The sequence below is a fragment of the Trachypithecus francoisi genome, unplaced genomic scaffold (genome assembly GCF_009764315.1).
Source record: "Trachypithecus francoisi isolate TF-2019V2 unplaced genomic scaffold, Tfra_2.0 Lachesis_group2, whole genome shotgun sequence".
Lineage (NCBI taxonomy): Eukaryota > Metazoa > Chordata > Mammalia > Primates > Cercopithecidae > Trachypithecus > Trachypithecus francoisi.
In genome coordinates this window covers 118140271-118160511 of record NW_022681465.1, presented here as the reverse complement: position 1 = coordinate 118160511, position 20241 = coordinate 118140271, and the positions used below count along the sequence as shown (strand labels likewise).

The 20241-nt window shown below is 39.1% G+C and overlaps 1 protein-coding gene across 1 annotated transcript in view; it reads right to left on the bottom strand.

The window, feature by feature from the left end:
- Window positions 1-20241, bottom strand: part of RANBP17 (RAN binding protein 17) — a 455080-nt gene that overhangs the window by 48620 nt on the left and 386219 nt on the right. The window contains exons 23-24 of the mRNA XM_033180282.1: window positions 10157-10371; window positions 8464-8602 (exon numbers count right to left, since the gene is read on the bottom strand). Of these exons, the coding sequence (XP_033036173.1) occupies window positions 8464-8602; window positions 10157-10371 (354 nt within the window). The remainder of the gene's footprint in view (window positions 1-8463; window positions 8603-10156; window positions 10372-20241) is intronic.

Below are 20241 nucleotides of genomic sequence, written 5' to 3'. Positions count from 1 at the left end.
AGGTGAGCAGATTGCTTGAACCCAGGAGTTTGAGACCAGCCTGGACAACAAAGCAAAAACTCGTCTCCAAAAAAAAAAAAGTTGGGCCTGGTGGCACATGCCTGTAGTCCCAGCTACTTGGGAGGCTAAGGCAGGAGAATTGCTTGAGCTTGGGAACTCAAGGCTGCAGTGAGCCATGACTATGCCACTGTGCTCCAGCTTGGGTGACAAAGTGAGACCCTGTCTCTAAAAAAAATTTTTGTTGAGACTTGTTTTGTGGCTTAACATATGGTCTATCCTAGAGAATGCTCCATGCTCCGATGAAAAGAATGTATATTCTGTAGTTGAGTAGATTCTGTAGCTCTGTTAGGTCCATCTGGTCTAACGTCCAGTTTAAATGCAAAGTGTCTTTGTTGACGTTCTGTCTAGATGATGTTTAATGCTGAGAGTGGGACGTTGAAGTCCTCCACTAGTATTATATTGTAGTGTCTCTCTTCAAATTTAGTCATTTTAGAAATCCAGGTGTTCCAGCGTTGGGTACACACCTGTTTAGAACTGTTATATCCTCTTGCTGGATTGATCCCTTTATCATTATATAATGATCTTCTTTGTCTTTTTCCCCCTTTTGTTCTTGATGTAAAATCTGTTTTATCTGATAAAAGGGTAGCTATTCCTGTTCACTTTTGGTTTTTGTTGTGTGGATTTTCTTTTTCCATCTCTTTACTTTCACTCTATATGTGTTGACTGCTAAGGTGAGTTTCTTGTAAGCAGTATATAGTTCGATCAAGTTTTTTTTTCTAATCCATTCAGTCATTATGTATCTTTTTAACTAGATAATTTAATCCATTTATGTTCAAGGCTATTACTGGTATGTGAAGGTTTGTTCCTGTCATATTGTTAATTGTTTTCTGGTTGTTTTACATATTCTTTTTTCCTGTCCTTTTCTCTTACTAATTGTTGTGGTTTGGTGAATTTCTGTAGTGGTACCATTTTAGTCCTTTCTTCTCTTTGTGTGATTGCTTAACAAGTGAATTTTACACTCTTGTGTGTTTTCATGATGCTAATATCATCCTTTGTTTTCAGGTTTAGGACTCCCTTGAGCATTTCTTGTGGCTGCAGTCTAGTGGTAGCAAACAAATTCCCTTAGCATTTGCTTCTCTTGTAAAGACTTTATTTCTCCTTCATTTACAAAGGTTAATTTTACTGGATATAGTATTCTTGGCCAGTTTTTCTTTCTGTACTTTGAATATATCATCCCATTGTCTTCTGGCCTGTAAAGCTTCTGCTGAGAAATCCACTGTTAGCCTGATGGGGTTCCTTTTATAAGTAACTAGATGCTTTTCTTTTGCAGTTTTAAGGATTTGCTCTTTAAGTTTTACTTTAGATATTCTGACTATAATGTACCATGGAAAAGACCCTTCTGCATTGTGTCTTCCTAGGGATCACTGAGTTTCCTGTATGTGAATGTCTACATTTCTTGTAATAAATGGAACATTTTCTTCTATTATTTCTGTAAATGGGCTTTTTAATCCTTTGTCTCTTTGATCTCATGGATGCTGGCAATTTGAATATTCAGTCACTTTATGTTGTTTCATATGTCATGAAGGCTTTGTTCATTCTTATTCTTTCAAAATTTTTTTGTTTGACTGGATTATTTGAAAAAGTCCTGTCTTCAAGTTCTGAGATTTTCTTCTGCCTTATCTAGCCTATTGTTGAAGCTTTCAAATGTATTTTGTATTTCCCTCAATGAATTCTTCAGTTCCAGAATTTCTATTTATTTATTTTTTTTTAAATCTCTTTGGTAATGTTCTCATTCATATCCTGAACTGCATTTGTATTGTTTTTCAGATTTCTCTTATAATACATGGAGCTGCTTTAAAATCAGCATTTTGAATTCTTTATCTGGTATTTTGAAAATTTCTTTTTGAGTAAGATCTATTGCTGGAGAATTACTCTGTTCCTTGGATGGTGTCATATTTTCTTGCTTTTTCATGTTTCCTGTGGCCTTATGTTGATATCTGCCCATCCAGTTTAACAGTCATTTTTTCTTACTTTTGAATTTACTTTCATAGGGGAGTCATTTTTCCTGAAGAAGTATCTGTGGTATTGGTTGGGTAGGGCACTTTGGCTTTGATTCTGGATGTATGCAGTAGTGTAGTGTGTAATATTATTTCTTTGGCTGTAAGTAGAATTAGTGCTGTCTGTAATTTTCTTGGAGGGTTAGGGTGCAGTTATTAGCGGAAGCTGTGGCAAATTTGTGCTGGGAGCTGGGAAGCCAGGTAGGTCTCAGTCTTCAGGCCCTAGTCCTGACAATGGTGGGATGAATGTGCCTGTCTTTGTGCCCTAGGGTGGCATAGGCTGGCACTTGTGTTGGCAGTTACGAGCAAGCTGATTCTTGGGCCTCCAGGTGGCTTGCACATATGCTGGTAGCAGCAGCGGTGGGCTGGGTGGGCGAGCAGATTCTAGGGTCCTTGGGTGGCCCATGTTGCGTGGGTGATGGAAGTAGGAGTGGTAGGATGACCCTCTGGGTCTTGAGTGGTGCAGGCTGGGTGAGTGCAGCTCTCTGGGTGGACACCGGGGAATGTCAGCAGGAATTCTCAGGACGTGGAGATACAAGGGCTGTGGTTACCAGGGTCAGATGCAGTCCTGTGATGGCTGCACTCCTCAAATGGTACCCTGCTGTACCTGTTCAGGTCTAGAAGAGTGAGTGACCCAGCACAAGTTCCCTGGCTGGTGCAATGCCTTTATAGGGTCTTCAAATCACTGCTCATGCTAATGTTAAGAGTTCATAAGGGTAGAAAAGCTTTCATGTGATTAGGATTGCAGTAGTCTGTGGCAGGCATGTGGACTGCCTAAGTTCTCTCATTTACCCTTTTCTCTGCAATACTGAGCCTCTCTGGGCTTCTGGCCAATCTTGGCCGAGCTGGCTGCTTGCTTCCTTCTCTTTCTGTGCCTTGAATGTTTCCTGTGAGTTCTTTATAAGACTCTAGTCTTCTCTTCTAGATGTTCTATTCGAGGTATAAGATTATCTATTCATAATTTTGGTTCTTCCTTCAGGAGAGAGCAGGTGTCTGATGTCTTCAGTCAGCCATCTTGACTTATTCTTTTTCCACCACCCAATTTTAATTCTTTGTTTAGTACATATAATGACTTGATATTTTTGGTATGTGTATTTGCTTGTTCAATTATTGCTTGTCTCTTCCCACTAGAATGCAAGCTTTCATGTGAGCAGAAATCTTATCTGTCTTGTTCCCTTCAGTACTGCCAAGGTTTAGAAAGGTACTTGGTATATAGTATATGCACAACTGATAATTACTGAATGAAGGAATTCAGAGCCATCAGTACGAGCAACTTTTTAAAGACATTGTAGCCGGCCGGGCGCGGTGGCTCAAGCCTGTAATCCCAGCACTTTGGGAGGCCGAGACGGGCGGATCACGAGGTCAGGAGATCGAGACCATCCTGGCTAACATGGTGAAACCCCGTCTCTACTAAAAAATACAAAAAACTAGCCGGGCGACATGGCGGGCGCCTGTAGTCCCAGCTGCTTGGGAGGCTGAGGCAGGAGAATGGCGTAAACCCAGGAGGCGGAGCTTGCAGTGAGCTGAGACCCGGCCACTGCACTCCAGCCTGGGCGGCAGAGCGAGACTCCGTCTCAAAAAAAAAAAAAATAAAAAAATAAAGACATTGTACTTGGTGTCTGTGTATAAGAGTTTGGGGTTGGGGTGGGCAGAGAATGGATGGATGATTAAAAAGATAGCATGAAATTAAAAATGCTAATGAATGAAATTAACCGAAATTTTTTTATCATTTTCGGAATATTAGGCAAGTCATCACTCTATCACTGATTCAACTTTTCTGTACCTCCTCATTTTTTCCATCAAGGCAACAACAGAAATGAAACCTGCCTATAATCCAAACAATACCAATAAATTCCTCTTTTTAAAATATATAATTGTTGGGAAAGGAAAAATCCAAGTGGTTACTTTCAACATTCTAAATAGTCCCCTTTCTTAATGACACAGGGCCCAATTCACTTGCCAGAGTTATCCAGTGGTTACAATGTGAATTTGCAACAATACAAGAGGCTGAAGATAAAACCACCAATATGTACAAAGAAAATAATCTCTACCAGGCCTCTAGCTGTCAAAGCTGTGACCTTTATCAGGTAGATCTAGCAGGGTAGTGTGGTCAGGAAGAATGGGTTTTAGAGTTTGAATGACTCCTAGGTCATTCACTTATTAGTTTTATGATCTTAGGCAAATTATTTCACCTCTCTGAGCCACAGCTTACCTCATTTGTACAATGAAAATAATATTACCTAATTAATGCATTCAGTAAATATTTATTGAGCACTTACTATAATGCTAGGAACTGGAAGTAAAGTAGTAATAGACTGTTCCTGTCCTTTAGAAACTTACAAGTAGAAAGTAAGAATAAAGTAGAAAATAAGTAGAAAATAAGAATAAAGAGTGCTCTTAGAGTACCTAACCTGCTTTTGGTACACAAATGGTTCTGAGAATGAAAACAGTCAAGTATCCACATGAATCACCTATTGACAGCAGCAGGCACAGAGTATGTGCCCATGGTCACACAAGTAGTAAGTGGCAGTGCTGGGACTTAAATCCAAGTTCAGTATTCCCTTCCTAATGCCACTTTGTCAAGACGCCCTTGAGAGTCTGTTAAAATGCAGATTCTAAGTCTTAACAAGATCATATATCAAAAATAACATAGCTACCTGCAACTAATTCAAAATCTTCAAGTATTACTATGATGTGAGATAAAAGAATGTCAAGCTAAACTGTAATAATAGAAGACAGAATTTCTTCTTATTCCATGAAGAATTAACTGCTATGAGAATTTGCCCTCCTGCCAAACAACTAGAAAACAGGACAAATTATACGAAACAATGGTTTTCAATTATTGTACAACAAGCAGTACAGGACCATTAAACTAGAGAGGAGGAAAACAATTGCTCAAGCTTATTGCCCAAAGCAGTTTCCAGATTGCAGGCTAGTAAGGGAAAACCCAAACAAAGCCAAGCAGTCTCACTGAGTTGGAGAATAAAAGGTTGAAATCTGGGAAGGCTAAAGCAGCTAAAACTTGTAGTACAGAGTACCAGAGTGTGGGACCTATGTAAGAGAGTTCTACAGATCTCCAAGGAGTCTTCTCCAGTGTTTGTCTGAACAGTGACCTATAAAAGTATGAGAAGAGGCCAGGTGCAGTGGCTCATGCCTGTAATCCCAGCACTTTGGGAGATCACTTGAGGTCAGGAGTTTGAGACCAGCCTGGCCAACAAGGTGAAACCCCATCTCTACTAACAATACAAAACAATTAGTTGGGCGTGGTGGCAAATGCCTGTAATCCCAGGTACTTGGGAGGTGGAGGCTGCAGTGATCCGGGATCACGCCACTGTACTCCAGCCTGGGCGACGGAGAGAGACTCCATCTAAAAAAAAAAAAAAAAGGAAGAGAAGGCTGGGGAAAGAACCACTGAAAAGCAATAGGCCAAATAATTCTTGAAGATTACAAGCTGGAAATCATTTGTGGAGGAACTTCATAGCACATGGAGCGCTGCAGTGTCCTCACAGGGATAACACTTTAGTGGTGGGACCCAATTACTCCAAAATAAGAGTTGCCATCTGATCTCAAATGAGTCAAACTGATCCAAAAGTTATTCAACTGAAGGATAGAATAAAATCCACATTAAGAAAATCAAAATTGGCCGAGTGTGGTAGCTCATGCCTATAATCCCAGCACTTTGAGAGGCTGAGGCGAGAGGATTACCCAAGGTCGGGAGTTTGAGACCAGCTTGACAAACATGGAGAAACCCTGTCTCTACTAAAAATATAGAATTAGCTGGGCGTGGTAGTGCATGCCTGTAATCCCAGCTACTCGGGAGGCTGAGGCAGGAGAAACACTTGAACCCGGGAGACGGAGGTTGCAGTGAGCCGAGATCACGCTGTTACACTCCAGCCTGGGCAACAAGAGCGAAACTCTGTCTCCAAAAAATAAAAACCAAAATCTAGCACAGAAAATTCAAAATGTAAAATTCATGATGTCTGGCACACATTCAAAAATAACAAGTTATATTAAGAATGAAAAAAACATGACCCATAAGGAGAAAAATCCATAGAAACAGATCCAGAAATCACATCAGTAGACAAGGACCTTAAAACAGCTATTAAAAATCTTTTGGTTTTTGGAGACCTGGAGTGCAGTGGCATGATCTTGACTCACTGCAAGCTCTGCCTCCTGGGTTCATGCCATTCTCCCGCCTCAGCCTCCTGGGTAGCTGGGACTACAGGTGCCCACTACCAGGCCTGGCTAATTTTGTTTTTGTATTTTTAGTAGCGATGGGGTTTCACTGTGTTAGCCAGGATGGTCTCAATCTCCTGACCTTGTGATCTGCCTGCCTCGGCCTCCCAAAGTGCTGGGATTACAGGTGTGAGCCACCGCACCTGGCCTATTATAACTCTTATACATATGATCAATGTTAAAAAAACATAAACCTGATGAGGAGAAAATGGAAAATATTTAAAAATTCAATATTAAAATATTGAAGTCCAGGCATGGTGGTTCACGCCTGTAATCCCAGTGCTTTGGGAGGCCGAGGTGGGCGGATCATTTGAGGTCAGGAGTTCAAGACCAGCCTCGCCAACATGGCAAAACCTTATCTCTACTAAAAATACAAAGATTAGCTGGGTATGGTGGCGCAAGCCTGTAATCTCAGCTACTCGGCAGGCTGAGGCACAAGAATCGCTTGAACCTGGGAGATGGAGGTTGCAGTGAGATGAGATCATATCACTGCGCTCCAGTCTGGGCAACAGAGCGAGACTCTGTCTTAAAAATAATAATAATAATTCTAGAGAATAAAAATATAATGTCTAAAATGAAAACAAATGCAGTTCTTTTGTTTTTTTTTTGAGATGGAGTTCTGCTCTTGTTGCCCAGGCTGGAGTGCAATGGCGCCATCTTGGCTTATTGTAACCTCAGCGATTCTCCTGCCTTGGCCTCTCGAGTAGTTGGGACTACAGGCAGGTGCCACCACCCCTGGCTAATGTTTTGTATTTTCAGTAGAGACAGGGTTTCACCATGTTGGTCAACCTAGGCTTGAATTCCTGACCTCAGGTAATCCACCCGCCTTGGCCTCCCAAAGTGCTAGAATTACAGGCACGAGCCACCGTGCTCAGCTAAAATCTTTTTTTCATTTTTTTTTTGAGACAGAATTTCATTCTTGTTGTCCAGGCTGAGTGCAATGGTGCAGTCTCAGCTCACTGCAACCTATGCCTCCTGGGTGCATCTGGGTGCATGTGATTCTCCTGCCTCAGCCTCCCGAGTAGTTGGGATTATAGGCGCCCACCATCAGGCCTGGCTAACTTTTTTGTATTTTTAGTAGAGATGGGGCTTCACCATGTTGGCCAGGCTGGTCTTGAACTCCTGACCTAAGGTGATCCACCCGCCTCAGCCTCCCAAAGTGCTGGGATTACAGGCTGAGCCACTGCGCCCAGCCCCAAATACAGTATTAATAGAAGATTAGGTATCACAGAAGAAAAGATTAGTCAGCTTGAAGATTCTACTTCACACCCACTGTCATGGGTAAGATGAAAAAGACATGAATAATGTTAGCAAGTATACAGAGCAACTGGAATCCTCATATACTGTTGTTGACAGCAAAATGCTGTCACTGTCACTCTGGGAAATAGTTTGTTAGTTTCTTATATGTTAAAAATACACTTAGCATATAACCTAGAAATCCCACTTCTAGGTATGTACCCAAGAGAAATAAAAAAAATTTACCTACATAAATACTTGTATAGGAATGTTCATAATAGCTGTATTCAAAATAGTCAAATAATGAAAGCAACCCAAATGTCCATCAGCTGGTGAATAAACAAACTAATAATCCATACAATGGAATAATACTCAGCAACAGAAAGGAATAAACTAATTGATTTTCAAAATAATGTGAATGAATCTCAAAGTCACTATGCTAAATGAAAGAAGCCAGACACAAATAATGTCATATTATATAATTCCACTTATATGTAGTTCTGGAAAAGGCAAACTATTGTGAGAGAAAGCAGGCATTAGTTCCCTGGGGTGAGAGGTAGGGGGAAGGGATTGATTAGAAGGAGGAAAAAAGAGCTTTTAGTGATGATGAAAATGTACTACACATTGGTCGCGGCGGCTATGTTTGTGTACGTGTACACATTTGTACAAGGACTCATTGGACCGTCCACTTAAAATCAGTGAATTTTATTATATGTAAATTATACCTCAGTAAAGCTGATGAAAACGTAACTATGTATCAAAATATGAAGAAATACGTTTTTCCCACTTGCAAGTAATGGTTATAAAATAATCTTTCAGTTTGGGTTCACAATATCTTTTCCCCCTTTGTAGGATGATAGTCTCAATAATCACATACATTAAAAGCCCATAATCAAGTTTTTCCTATGGAAACAATGTCCTCTATGATCCTTACCAAGAGTAGTGAGTCCCTCTGAGATAGATGTGAGAACATACATGAGTACAGGAGGCTCTAAGTTGATGACGAAGCTCATGTGGTCCTGAGTGAGACATTCCAGGAGTGGATAGTAAGACTGGCTCAGTTTCCGGTATTGCTACAAGACAGAGACATACTAAATGTCAAACCACAGGGAAGAAAAATACATGTTACAGTTCAGGGAAAATTGTCATTTATAATAGTGGAAATTGTAAACGTATTTAAACACAAAGTCAATAAATATATAGAGCAAATGACATAATGAGTCCGAATCCAGCATTTAAAGGGGTTCTGATAGGAATCTCTTGATCTCTTTACCTTACATGGTTAGCACTTAAAAGTAAAATCCCTGCAATATGACATTTAGAAGACTGTGTGAATTATTTTTCTGGATTGGAATACTTAACACTGAACAGTGCTTAACAGTGGCTAGGAAACCTTTTTTTGGTTGGTTTTTTAAACACAAAGACATTTGCTGTTATAATGGGATTTGGCACCATAGTCTGTTGTATTAATATAATGCTAATCCATCTAACTAAATAATAATTTGGTAAAGGGCTTAATATTTACCATACACTACAGGCAAAAGATAAGTGCATGAGAAAGATACCTGAAAAATCTCAAATGCAATCCAAACCAGTATCAAAGAAACACACTTGCATGATAAATTAGAGAAGCTGGGCATGGAGGTTCATGCTGGTAATTCCAGCTACTTGGGAGGCTGAGGCAGGAGAACTGCTTAAGCCCAGGAGTCTAAGAACAGCGCTGGGCAACACAACAAGACCCCACCTCTAAAAAAAAAGAAAAAAAAAAAAGAGAGAAACCAGAGGAGCATTTCTTAAAGTGACGTTAAGACCAACTCAATAGGAATCACTTGGGGTGCTTGCCAAAAATGCAGTTGCCTGATTTCCACTTCAGACTCACTAAATGACAAGCTCTAGTTTAGGCCCTGAAATGTACATTTTTAACACACAAGTTAAGAGAATCTTATGCACCCTCAAGTTTGAGAATTACTGGATTGAAGGTTTGCTTGACTATTAGAATAAAAAAATTAAGAGAAAAATTCTTGGAACCATACCAGTTGTCTTGGTGGACTTTAACTGTAGTGAAGTAACACTTTGATGAGGTGATATTAACATATGGCTGATGTGACTCAAGTTTCTATTTTGTAATTTCTGTCTAACAGACATATCCTTCAATGATCATTCCATTCTACTATAAGGAAGCTTAATAACTTTGGCTTGAGATGTGGCCATTCCAAGATTAGTTTATAAAGGTGGAAGATGATGGACTAGCCCACTAGGAGATCAAGGATTTCTTACACAGGTTGACTAACAAAGGCCTTCAGGCCTTCCAGATTTTACTCGTAACCTTGGGTGGGAGCAGGTGGGAAAGCCTGAACGAAGCCTGAGCATGATTTGGCTATGTTACTTAAGTAATTACTGTGACTACATTGGGCACATATTGGCTTCTGTATAATCAGGCAGAGATGTTAAAAAAAAAAAAAAAAGCCACTATAGTTTTCCAAATTCTGTAAGTTAGATCAAGTATGCTGTCTTAAAACATAAAATGTTCTAGGCTGACTCCCTGGACTTCATTATAACACTTCCAGGCCTGTGGTGGTATTACTTCACATTTCATACAAAGACTCCCATGATGCATGATTGCTTACTAGCAAGTCACTGTGGGACACTGACAGCAGCATTTTGACAAAGGCCTGGAGTACATTGTCAAAATGGTTGTCCCCATACAACTTGAAGACGCCAAAACTGACATAATTTCCACACAAGGCAGACTTGAGAGCTGAATAGCAGATGGAGATGCCCTTGAGTTTCATTGGATAAATCTGATCTTTTGAGAGGCTCCCAAGGGACAGGATCTGATTACCTGTTTTAGGGTAAAAGCAGAAAGAGAAAGTGACATAAGTAGATGTCATTCAAAGCAGTTATGGGACACACTATTTAACATTCTTACTTTACTGCGAATGTTCTCTTCCTCCCAGCATATTTTTAAGAAATTTTTTTTTCATTGTAATAAAAAATATAAATACATATGGCAATTTACCTGGAAGTACAAAAGGTCCAAGGAAAAATCAATCAAGGATATTGGAAAAGTGCTATATTTTTATCTGCATAGTGATTACAGAGATGTATACACAGATATGTGAAAATTCATTAAGTTGTACTCTTAAGATTAGTTCATTTGGCTGGGTGTCATGGCTCATGCCTGTAATCCCAGCACTTTGGGAGGCCAAGGTGGGCGGATCATGAGGTCAGGAGATCGAGACCATCCTGGCTAACATGGTGAAACCCTGTCTCTACTAAAAATATAAAAAATTAGCCGAGTGTGGTGGCAGGCGCCCGTAGTCCCAGCTACTTGGGAGGCTTAGGTGGGAGAATGGCGTGAACCCGGGAGGCGGAGCTTGCAGTGAGCTGAGATCGCGCCACTGCACTCCAGCTTGGGTGACAGAGCGAGACTCCATCTCAAAAAAAAAAAAAAAAGATTAGTTCATTTTACTTTATGTGTTATCCTGTCAGTAAAAAATTTGAAAAAGTAGGATAAAACTAAGTCAAGAGAAAAAGATAACCTGACTGAGATGTAAATTACCCTAAATTCTCGGCAAATTTTTAACCTTTTATATGAATTTGATTGAATTTGATCTTGATTTACTTCACTTTTAGGAGCCTCACAGGTTTGGTACATGAATTCAATGAACTAACACACACAGAAGTTCTTGGTGCAGTGTATAGTAAATATTACTTCCTTTTTCTTCTTAGATCCTTCTTCAGAAGATCTCAAGAGATGTTTTAAAAATTGTACTTATTCTGTATTGACCATCAGAAGACAAAGAAATGTTTGTATGATCACCTTAAAATCTTCTGTAGTAGTTAGCATTTACAATCAATAATTTGTTTCTGAAATGTGTGCTAGTTAGTATGTTACTAGGCAATACTTGATAATGCTTTAAAAAATATAAAGTAATATATGTTTCTTACCTCTGCTTTCTCCTGGTCAAATGAGTATTGCTTCTAAAATTGAAACTAAATTCAATTTACAAAATTTAGAAGTATAATTTAGTGGCTTATACCGTGTCAACTTAGCTAACAAGAATTAAGTTTCTTAGAATCCACTTGCCTTTATGGTTGTGGGCTACAATTGGCCAAAAGAGAAATTTGTGTGAGATTTGGATGCTGGGAGTGCAGTAGCTGCCACGACTTGCTGTGATTAGAGGTGGTGAGAGTAACAGGTAGAAATGCTGCTCGGTTTCACTTTGTCCTTGTGCTTCCTTGTTCTGTTTGTGTCTAGAACTACCAACCCTGCTGACCAGTATCTCCAAGCACACCACCAAACAGGTGGTAGCACACTTACAGAAGCAATAGCTATGCAGAGGCAACAGCCTTCTACTGACTTCTATACCGTAAAACCAGCTACCTTCTCACCCCTAATCCTTTCATAGTTCCACTCTAGCACCTAAATGTGCCTGGTTTCTAGATTTCCCTGCAAATTCCAATTATGCCATTATTTCCAGAGGGCTGATTGTTGATTTTTTTCCCCTGAACCTTCAACTCCCCGCTTTGGCCCTGTTTCCCCATCTTTGCCTAAGATTGTATAAGGTCTAATTTCTAAAATAAGTTATCCATTCCAAAAGTATTATCGTGCTTGTTTTTCCTGGTTTGAAGCTTGACTCATTATATATATTATGGTAACCCCATGTGTACTAAGAGGTTAAGAAGGACCAATACTTCTAGCAGAGCATGAAACACAGGACCAGTGCAGGGTAAAAGTTCCCTCTTCTTGATCTGCCTTGGTCTGTTCCATGTATGTGGAGCATTTCTATATGCACATTTTCTTCTGTGTAGCCTTAGAAGTCCATGTGACTTTGCTTATAATTTATATATCTGAATGACAAAACCAGTGTCTAGAAGGCTGAAGCATATCTTATAATTTACTCCATATTAAATACTGTACCCTCTTTCATGATCTCATTGTAACTTACCTTAGAGAGATATAATAGTTGCATAAAGATTCAACTCAGTATGACAGCATTTATTTAACAGCTACTATGTGTGAGGTGTTGCTATAAACAAATGAATACAGTAAAATTTCTGCCCTGAGGGAGTTCAGTCTGTTGGGGGAAATAGATCTGTAAATAAATAATTCCATACAATGTGATAAATGCTATCAGAGAGGTATGTCAAGATGTTATGTGAACAGAAAAAGAGGCTAACTTTCCTTTGGCCGGAAGGCAGGGGGAAAGGCTTCACAGAACAGGTTAAGTTTGAAGGATAATTGAAGTTGCCACACGGACTTGGAAAAAGAGGAGTGTACTCTGGGTAGATAAAGCGCAAAGGCATGAATGTCTAAGAAAGTCAAGTACTCCAGAAAGGAATAGTTCTAAACCACTGTTTTTCTACCTTTGCCTCGAATTCAATTTAAACCAAGGTTAGACATTTTCTCTCCTTCCCTTTCCCAAGAAAGAACAGCACTGTATACCCATGCGATGAAAAGAGCTAGGGTAATTTTGGTAATTTTCACTGGTTTTGTGTTTGTTGGGAAGTGGGAAGGCCAAGGTAAAAGTGAGAAAACTTTTGGGGCCTTTTTATGCTGATATCCTTATGGGGAAAGTAAAGGTCCTATATTCTGTAGCAACAGATGAAATAGGCAGGCCAAGAACTGCCTGATGGGAAAAAAAAAATCCGTAAAGGACTGGATAATCTATCATCAAGAAGCATTATCTAGAATCATAACTGTTATCTCTATATTAATATGTTGCAATTTGGCATATATGTCCTGCCTTTTGGACTATGTCAGACACATCTGTATTAACCCATTTACGCCGAACGTTGCAAATTTTTTTGTGTGAAAAATCAGATCTCGGAGATGACCTTGAGCAACAGGATACAAATAACTCCCACAAGCTTAGCGTCCTAATAATGGAACACTAGGCATAAATGGGTTAAGACAGTAATTAATATACAATTTTGACCTTGCAACAGTAGAATGATGAATACTTTTGAAATAGGAAACTACCTCATTTTGCTCAAGTGCCTCAGCATTCCATGGTGATTATAAAAGACTATGGAAAAGAAGGCTCGGCCATGTTATCCACTTATTTACTGGAATGCAGCTTTATTCAATATGTATTATTCAGCAATACTTACTGAAACTGTTGATCCTGCCCTCAAAAAGCTGGAAATCTAGGAGTTAGACTCACATTAGTATAAACAAAAGTGACAGGGCTTAGGTTTGCTTTTGATCTTCCTCTCCTCTCTAGGTATGATGTCCCTCCTTGTCCTCCCTGCTCCACCCCACACCTAGAAAATTCTACTCCTTCCGTGTCAGCATTTCCTTCCTAAGAGGGAGATCTATATTGCCCTGATGGACAGCGAGGAGATGATGGCATTGCCAGGTTAGCAGCTACTAAAGCCAGTAACAGCTGCTACTTTGGTACTACTGTAGCAGCACAAAAATAAGTCATACTTTAATGAAATAAAACAGACTTTCAAAGGCTAGAACTAAAAGGAAAAACTCTGTTTCCCACTGAGCACATATGCCATAATTTGGGGAGGGTAAAAGAGATACTGTAACATCCTTAAGCTGGGTAAGATAGATGCTGAGGCTATCTTGGGGCTCAGGGTAAAAGAATGCTGTGAACTGAATGGTTAACTTGGCCAAAGGTAATAACGGGGAACGGAGGCACAAGTACTTTGGAATTCCCATTCTTACTCTTGTACATGCTGGAGCAGTATAAGAAATCTCATTAAATAATGTGGGAAAACAACTAGGAAATGAGCACAGATAATTATTCCTGATCTACATAATTTGGCTTATTAGAAATATTTTCCTCATTATTAGCTTAAGAGAACTGCTTGGGGTTCTCCTTCACCTCCACTTTCTGTCCTTCATGGAGAGGCCTTTGTTGTTGTTATTAGCTTCTAGCACTCACAAGTACCCTTCTAGACAACTCTGAAGATGTACTTTTAAAGAGGGATACACATAGGAAGATGTCAAATCTTCTGCTCATCTGCGACCGACTCTCAGGTGTATTTTTTTTAAAATTATTTTTTCTCCTGAGATCCATCCTTTTTGCTGAGTGACTGACTCCAGGATGTCTTCCTCTTCAGAAGAGACCCCCACTACCCAAAGAAGAATGGCTTTCTTTCACAGGCCTCAGCTGAGAACTACATAATAAGGTAATACTGTAACAGAAGATAAACATATAGTACAGAAGGTAGTGATTCACAGTGTGAGCTTCTGACTCATACTGACCTGGTCTGAATCCTAGACGTTTCCTTACTATCTAGGTATCTGAGCAGATTATTAACTTATATAAGTCACAGTTTCCTCATCTACAAAATGAGGATAACAACACTTATAATTCACAAGGCTCTTATATGGAGTAAAGGAGACAGCATATGTAAAGTAGCTGGCACAGTGCTCTATAAACATAAACTATGACAATACACAGTACTTGGGGTTCATTTTTTTTCTCTTGTCTAATGGCCTGTAAGTTCACATTTGGAGGAACTATAGCCTTGAAAAGAGGAGGAGGTGAAGCTGAGTGTGTGCGATATAAAATAATGTCACTTCCCTCTAGTCCTTTTCATTTACACAATTCAAAGTAAGGTCAATACTCTTATCATTTGACAGCCTCTCCTCTGTTTCTTCAATAGAGAATTAGCTGCAGAGGATTAGTTTTGCTTTTTGCTTCCCATTCCACCAATTTATATGCCTCAAAATACTTAGAAAAGTGATGCAAGGGATAAGATATACCATGGTAGTATCTTATACCAGGAGAAACTAACAGTATAAACAATGTTATTTCTTGGCTTACAAAGCAATCAATCAATCACATTGATTTACCTTTTCTTTTTTTCTTTTAATCTCTAAAATTTTAAAGTGAATGTGATAGCTAGCTGACAACTGTACCAGCTGAATGTCTTCACTCATCATTGGAAGGCGCAGTTATGTGAAGAGTACTGCAACTTGCTGACGTTCTTTTACTTCAGGTTACTCAACCCACTCTTGTCTCTCTGCAAACCAGCCAAGGTCTCTGGACATAAATGGTTTGGGACAGAATTGAAGCTGTAAAGGCTGGAGGGAATATAGTATTTCCCTTTCAGATTGAAAAAGATAACACAATGCAGTGTTGATAAGGATGTAGGAAAATAAAAAAATTGTTGGGAATATAAAATTAGTATAACCATTCTAGAAGGCAATTTGGTAACATTTATTAAAAATATTTTTAAAAGGCTGGGTGAAATGGCTTGCATCTGTAATCCCAGCATTTTGGGAGGCTGAAGGGGATGGATCACTTGAGCCCAGTAGCTTGAGACCAGCCTGGGCAACATGGCAAAATCCCATTTCTACAAAAAATTAGCCAGGTATAGTGGCATGCATCATTACTCCCAGCTATTTGGGAGGCTGAGGTGGGAGGATCACTTGAGCCCAAGAGGCTGAAGCTGCAGTGAGCCATGATCACACCACTGCACTCCAGCCTGAGTGACAGAGTAAGACCCCATCTTGAAAAAATATATGTATGTGTGTGTGTGTAGATCAATTTCTATATTCTAATGCTAACATTCCCTACCATTTATAGCTTTCTACTAGCATCTGCACTCACATATACTGTCTTTAGTAAAAGTCAATCCCTCAACATGTCCAACTAGTTCCCATCTCCTCTCTCTTATGTGCTTAAGGACAAGGCACCAACAATTTTTGCCCTTCTCTACTATGCAATCTTGTTTGTTTGCTATTGGCTCATTCTCATCAGAATACAAGTCACACTATTGTCTCTTCCATGAAAAAAAAAAAAAAAAAAAAAGACACGTAAAACCTTCTGTTGGCCTCACTTCCTCTGTTAGATATTGCTCAATTCATTGTCTCCATTTCTTCTCTTCTCATTCTCTTTTATGCCCGCTCCACTCAAAGTGCTCTTTTCAAGGTTACTAGTGACTTCTGGTTGCGAAATGTAATGGTTGACTCTTAGTCTTCATCTTACTTGACTGGCAACTTTTGATAGGTCATAGGTGACCACCTCGTCTTCCAAGACACATTGTCTCGATTTTCTTCAGTGTTCGCTCAATCTTCTTTGCCAGTTCCTTCTTCTTTTTTACCTTCCAACATTGGAGTGCACCAGAACTCAAACCGAAGTCTTCCTCTATATTTACACTCATCTTTAGTCCTAGTAGGTGTGTTGATGAAGCAAGCACACTCATTCCTAGTTCTTACCTAGTTCTGCAGCTGTAAATATCACTGAATGAATCAAAGGACTCCCTAGACCTATTTTCCAAACTCCAGAATCAAAAATCCATATTGGCACTCAACATCTCCACTTGGATATTAATTGATATCTCAAATTCAACATAACCAAAATGGAACTTTGGTCCCCCACACCCATCTTAGCCTTCTCCATCTCCATAGAAGATGGCAACTACTTCTTTCTAGTCGCTTGTGTTCAAATCTCTTGACTACATTTTTTTCTGTCCTACCATTCATCCAATGAATCAAGAAATTTGATTTGTCTTACCTTCATAATATATCCAGAATCTGACCACTCCCACTGCTATTACTTTGTTCAAAGCCAGTATCAAACTTTGCCTGAATTACTGCAATATTGTCTTATCTGACTTCCCTGCTTACACCTTTAATCCTCTATAGTCTACCCTTAATATAGCAGCCTGAGTAATTTTTCAGAAACTTAGGTCAGGCCATGTCATTCCTGTGCTCAGAATGTTCCTGAGGTCCTCTATTTTATTTAGAGTTAAGTCAAAGTGATGTTAGTGGGCTACAGGCCTTATATGATACTGTTCTTATTACTCTTCCTTTTGTTCACTCTGCTTCAGCTACTGACCTCCTTGCTGCCCTTCAGACATGCCAGATACACTCCTGCCTTAAGACTCTACTACTTGCTGTTTCCTCAGCCTAGAATGGTCTTCAAGAAATCCACGTGACTAACTCCCTCATTTACTGGAAATCTTTGTTCAAATGTCATATTTTCAATGAGGCCTACCTTGACCACTCTAACAATGCAACATGTCCCTAAATCCCTGCCACTTAAGATATGTGTGTGTATTTTTTTTCTTTTTTAACAATAAGGAGTTTAAGGATCACAGCAAAGCTGAGAGAGAGGTACAGCGATTACCATACATCTCCTGTCCCCACACATGCACAGCTTCCCTACTATCAACATCCCCCACTAGAGTGGTACATTTGTTACAATCTGGACCTATATTGACATATCATTATCAGCCAATGTCATAGTTTACATCAGCATTCACTGTTGGTGGTGTACATTCTATGGGTTTGGACAAATGTATAATGAACATGCATCCACCATTATAGTATCACACAGAGTTTCAATGCCCCCCAAATCCTCTGCTCTGCCTATTCATCCTTCACTCTCCCCTAACCACTGGCAGCCACTGAGCTTTTACTGTCTTCATAGTTTTCCCTTTTCCAGAATGTCACGTACTTGGGATTATACAGTATGTAAGGCTTTTCAGATTGGCTTCTTTCACTCAGTAAGAGGCATTATGGTTCTTATATATCTTTTTGTAATTTTATAGCTTTATTATTATTATTATTTTTTAGCACTGAATAACATTCCATCATCTGGTTGTACTGTTGTTTATTTATCCACTCACCTACTGAAGAAAATCAGTTTTAGCAATTGAGAATAAAGCTGCTATAAACATCAGTGTACATGTTTTTGTGTGATCATAAGTTTTTGATGCCTTTGGTTAATACTAGATCCATGATTACTGGATCTTACAATGACGATGTTTAGTTTCATAAGAAGCTGCCAAACTGTCTTCTAAAGTGGCCGCACCATTCTGCATTCTACCAGCAATGAATTAGTATTTCTGTTGTTTCACTCTCTGGGATTAGATGGCCCCTTATCCTAATCTATTTTCTTTCTTTTCTTTTCTTTTCTTTTTTCTCTTTCTTTCTTTCTTTATAGCACTTATTACCTTCTTTTTCTTTTCTAATTTTTTTTTTTTTTTTTTTGAGGCGGAGTCTCGCTCTGTCGCCCGGACTGGAGTGCAGTGGCCGGATCTCAGCTCACTGCAAGCTCCGTCTCCCAGGTTTACGCCATTCTCCTGCCTCAGCCTCCCGAGTAGCTGGGACTACAGGCGCCCGCCACCTCGCCCGGCTAGTTTTTGTATTTTTAGTAGAGACGGGGTTTCACCGTGTTCGCCAGGATGGTCTCGATCTCCTGACCTCGTGATCCGCCCGTCTCGGCCTCCCAAAGTGCTGGGATTACAGGCTTGAGCCACCGCGCCCGGCCTTCTTTTTTAATTTTTTTATGGAGACGGGGTCTCACTGTGATGTCCAGGCTAGTCTCAAACTCCTGGGTTCAAGCAGTCCTCCTACATCAGCCTCCTAAAGTGCTAGAACTACAAGGCACGAGCAGCTGTGCCCAGCCTACCTTCTAATTACTAGTTAATTTCTTTTTTGGTTTGCCCACTGAGGTATCCAAAGAGCCTGTAACAGCACCTGCTGTACTACACATCTGTTGAATGAATGACTGAAACTCACAAAGCTGAATGTACAAAGTTATTGACTGAAGCACTATGAATGATAATGAAAAAGCAGATGTTCAGCTAAAGGCGATTAATAAATTATAGTATGACCATAAAATGGAATATTTTGCAGCTATTTAAAAAGAGGTAGATTTATATATGTTAACATAGAACAATGACCATAATATAAATAAAAAACAACAAATTACAAAATAGCACACATGATATCATGTTTGGGAAAATATGTGTGTATGTACACATAAAAAGCATAGAAGGGTACATACACTGAACTGTTAATAATGGTTAACTTTGGGTGATGAATGGGGGGTTTTCTTTTCCTGTACTAAGTGAAAAATGAAAAATTTAAAGCTTACAGAGTTTATTTTGAAATAACATTGCTGGATCTTTTCCCTCCATGAGTATATTATTTTATAGTTAGAGAAAAGCAAAAAAAGAAAAAAAATTATTTTGGATGAAAAAAGATGGGAAAGAAAGTGATAGGTACAGAAAAACATGATAGAAAAAGACATGGTAGTACAAGTGGACCCCAGGCTGTATGCTTATGGTGGTTCCATACCTTTCTTAACTTTGCAGCATAAGTTGCTGACATAGAAGATGGAATTTCAGCACTGATGTAATTTTGTTTCCGAACTCTCGGAGTAATGTTGTCCAATAATGTAATTACAGATTTACGTATGATTCACTACCTTTTTTGAATAAAAGATTTTGTATAGCTTATTTTATAAGCATATTAGTAGATATAAAAATCTTAAAAACATTAACTTGCAACCTCAATATTTCAAACTATTTTGAAGTTTGTTTTCTTTCAATTGTTGCCATGTATATAGAAGTCTAACATGACCTAGAGTATAGGTAAAATTTGAATTCTAGCTTGATATGGTATTATTTATATTTTCCATAAGCTGGGTAACCTGAAAAGATAATTTTTAATGGTTGCAATGTATTCCACTGAACTGACATATCCTTCTGTGTTATTCGAGCATTTTGCTATTTGTAGCATTTTGTTTGTTTTCCCAGTTTTTACTATTATGGATAATGTAACATCAAGGATCTTTAGCTGTAGTTAGCTGTCCTCTATCATGAGATTATTTCCTTAGAAGAAAAATAGAAATGAGTTTATAAAGGTTATGGACATTTTTATAATTCTTGCTTTTCCATAGAGCCATACCAAGTAACTGAAAAAAAAAAAAAAAAATTCCCAGTATTTAAA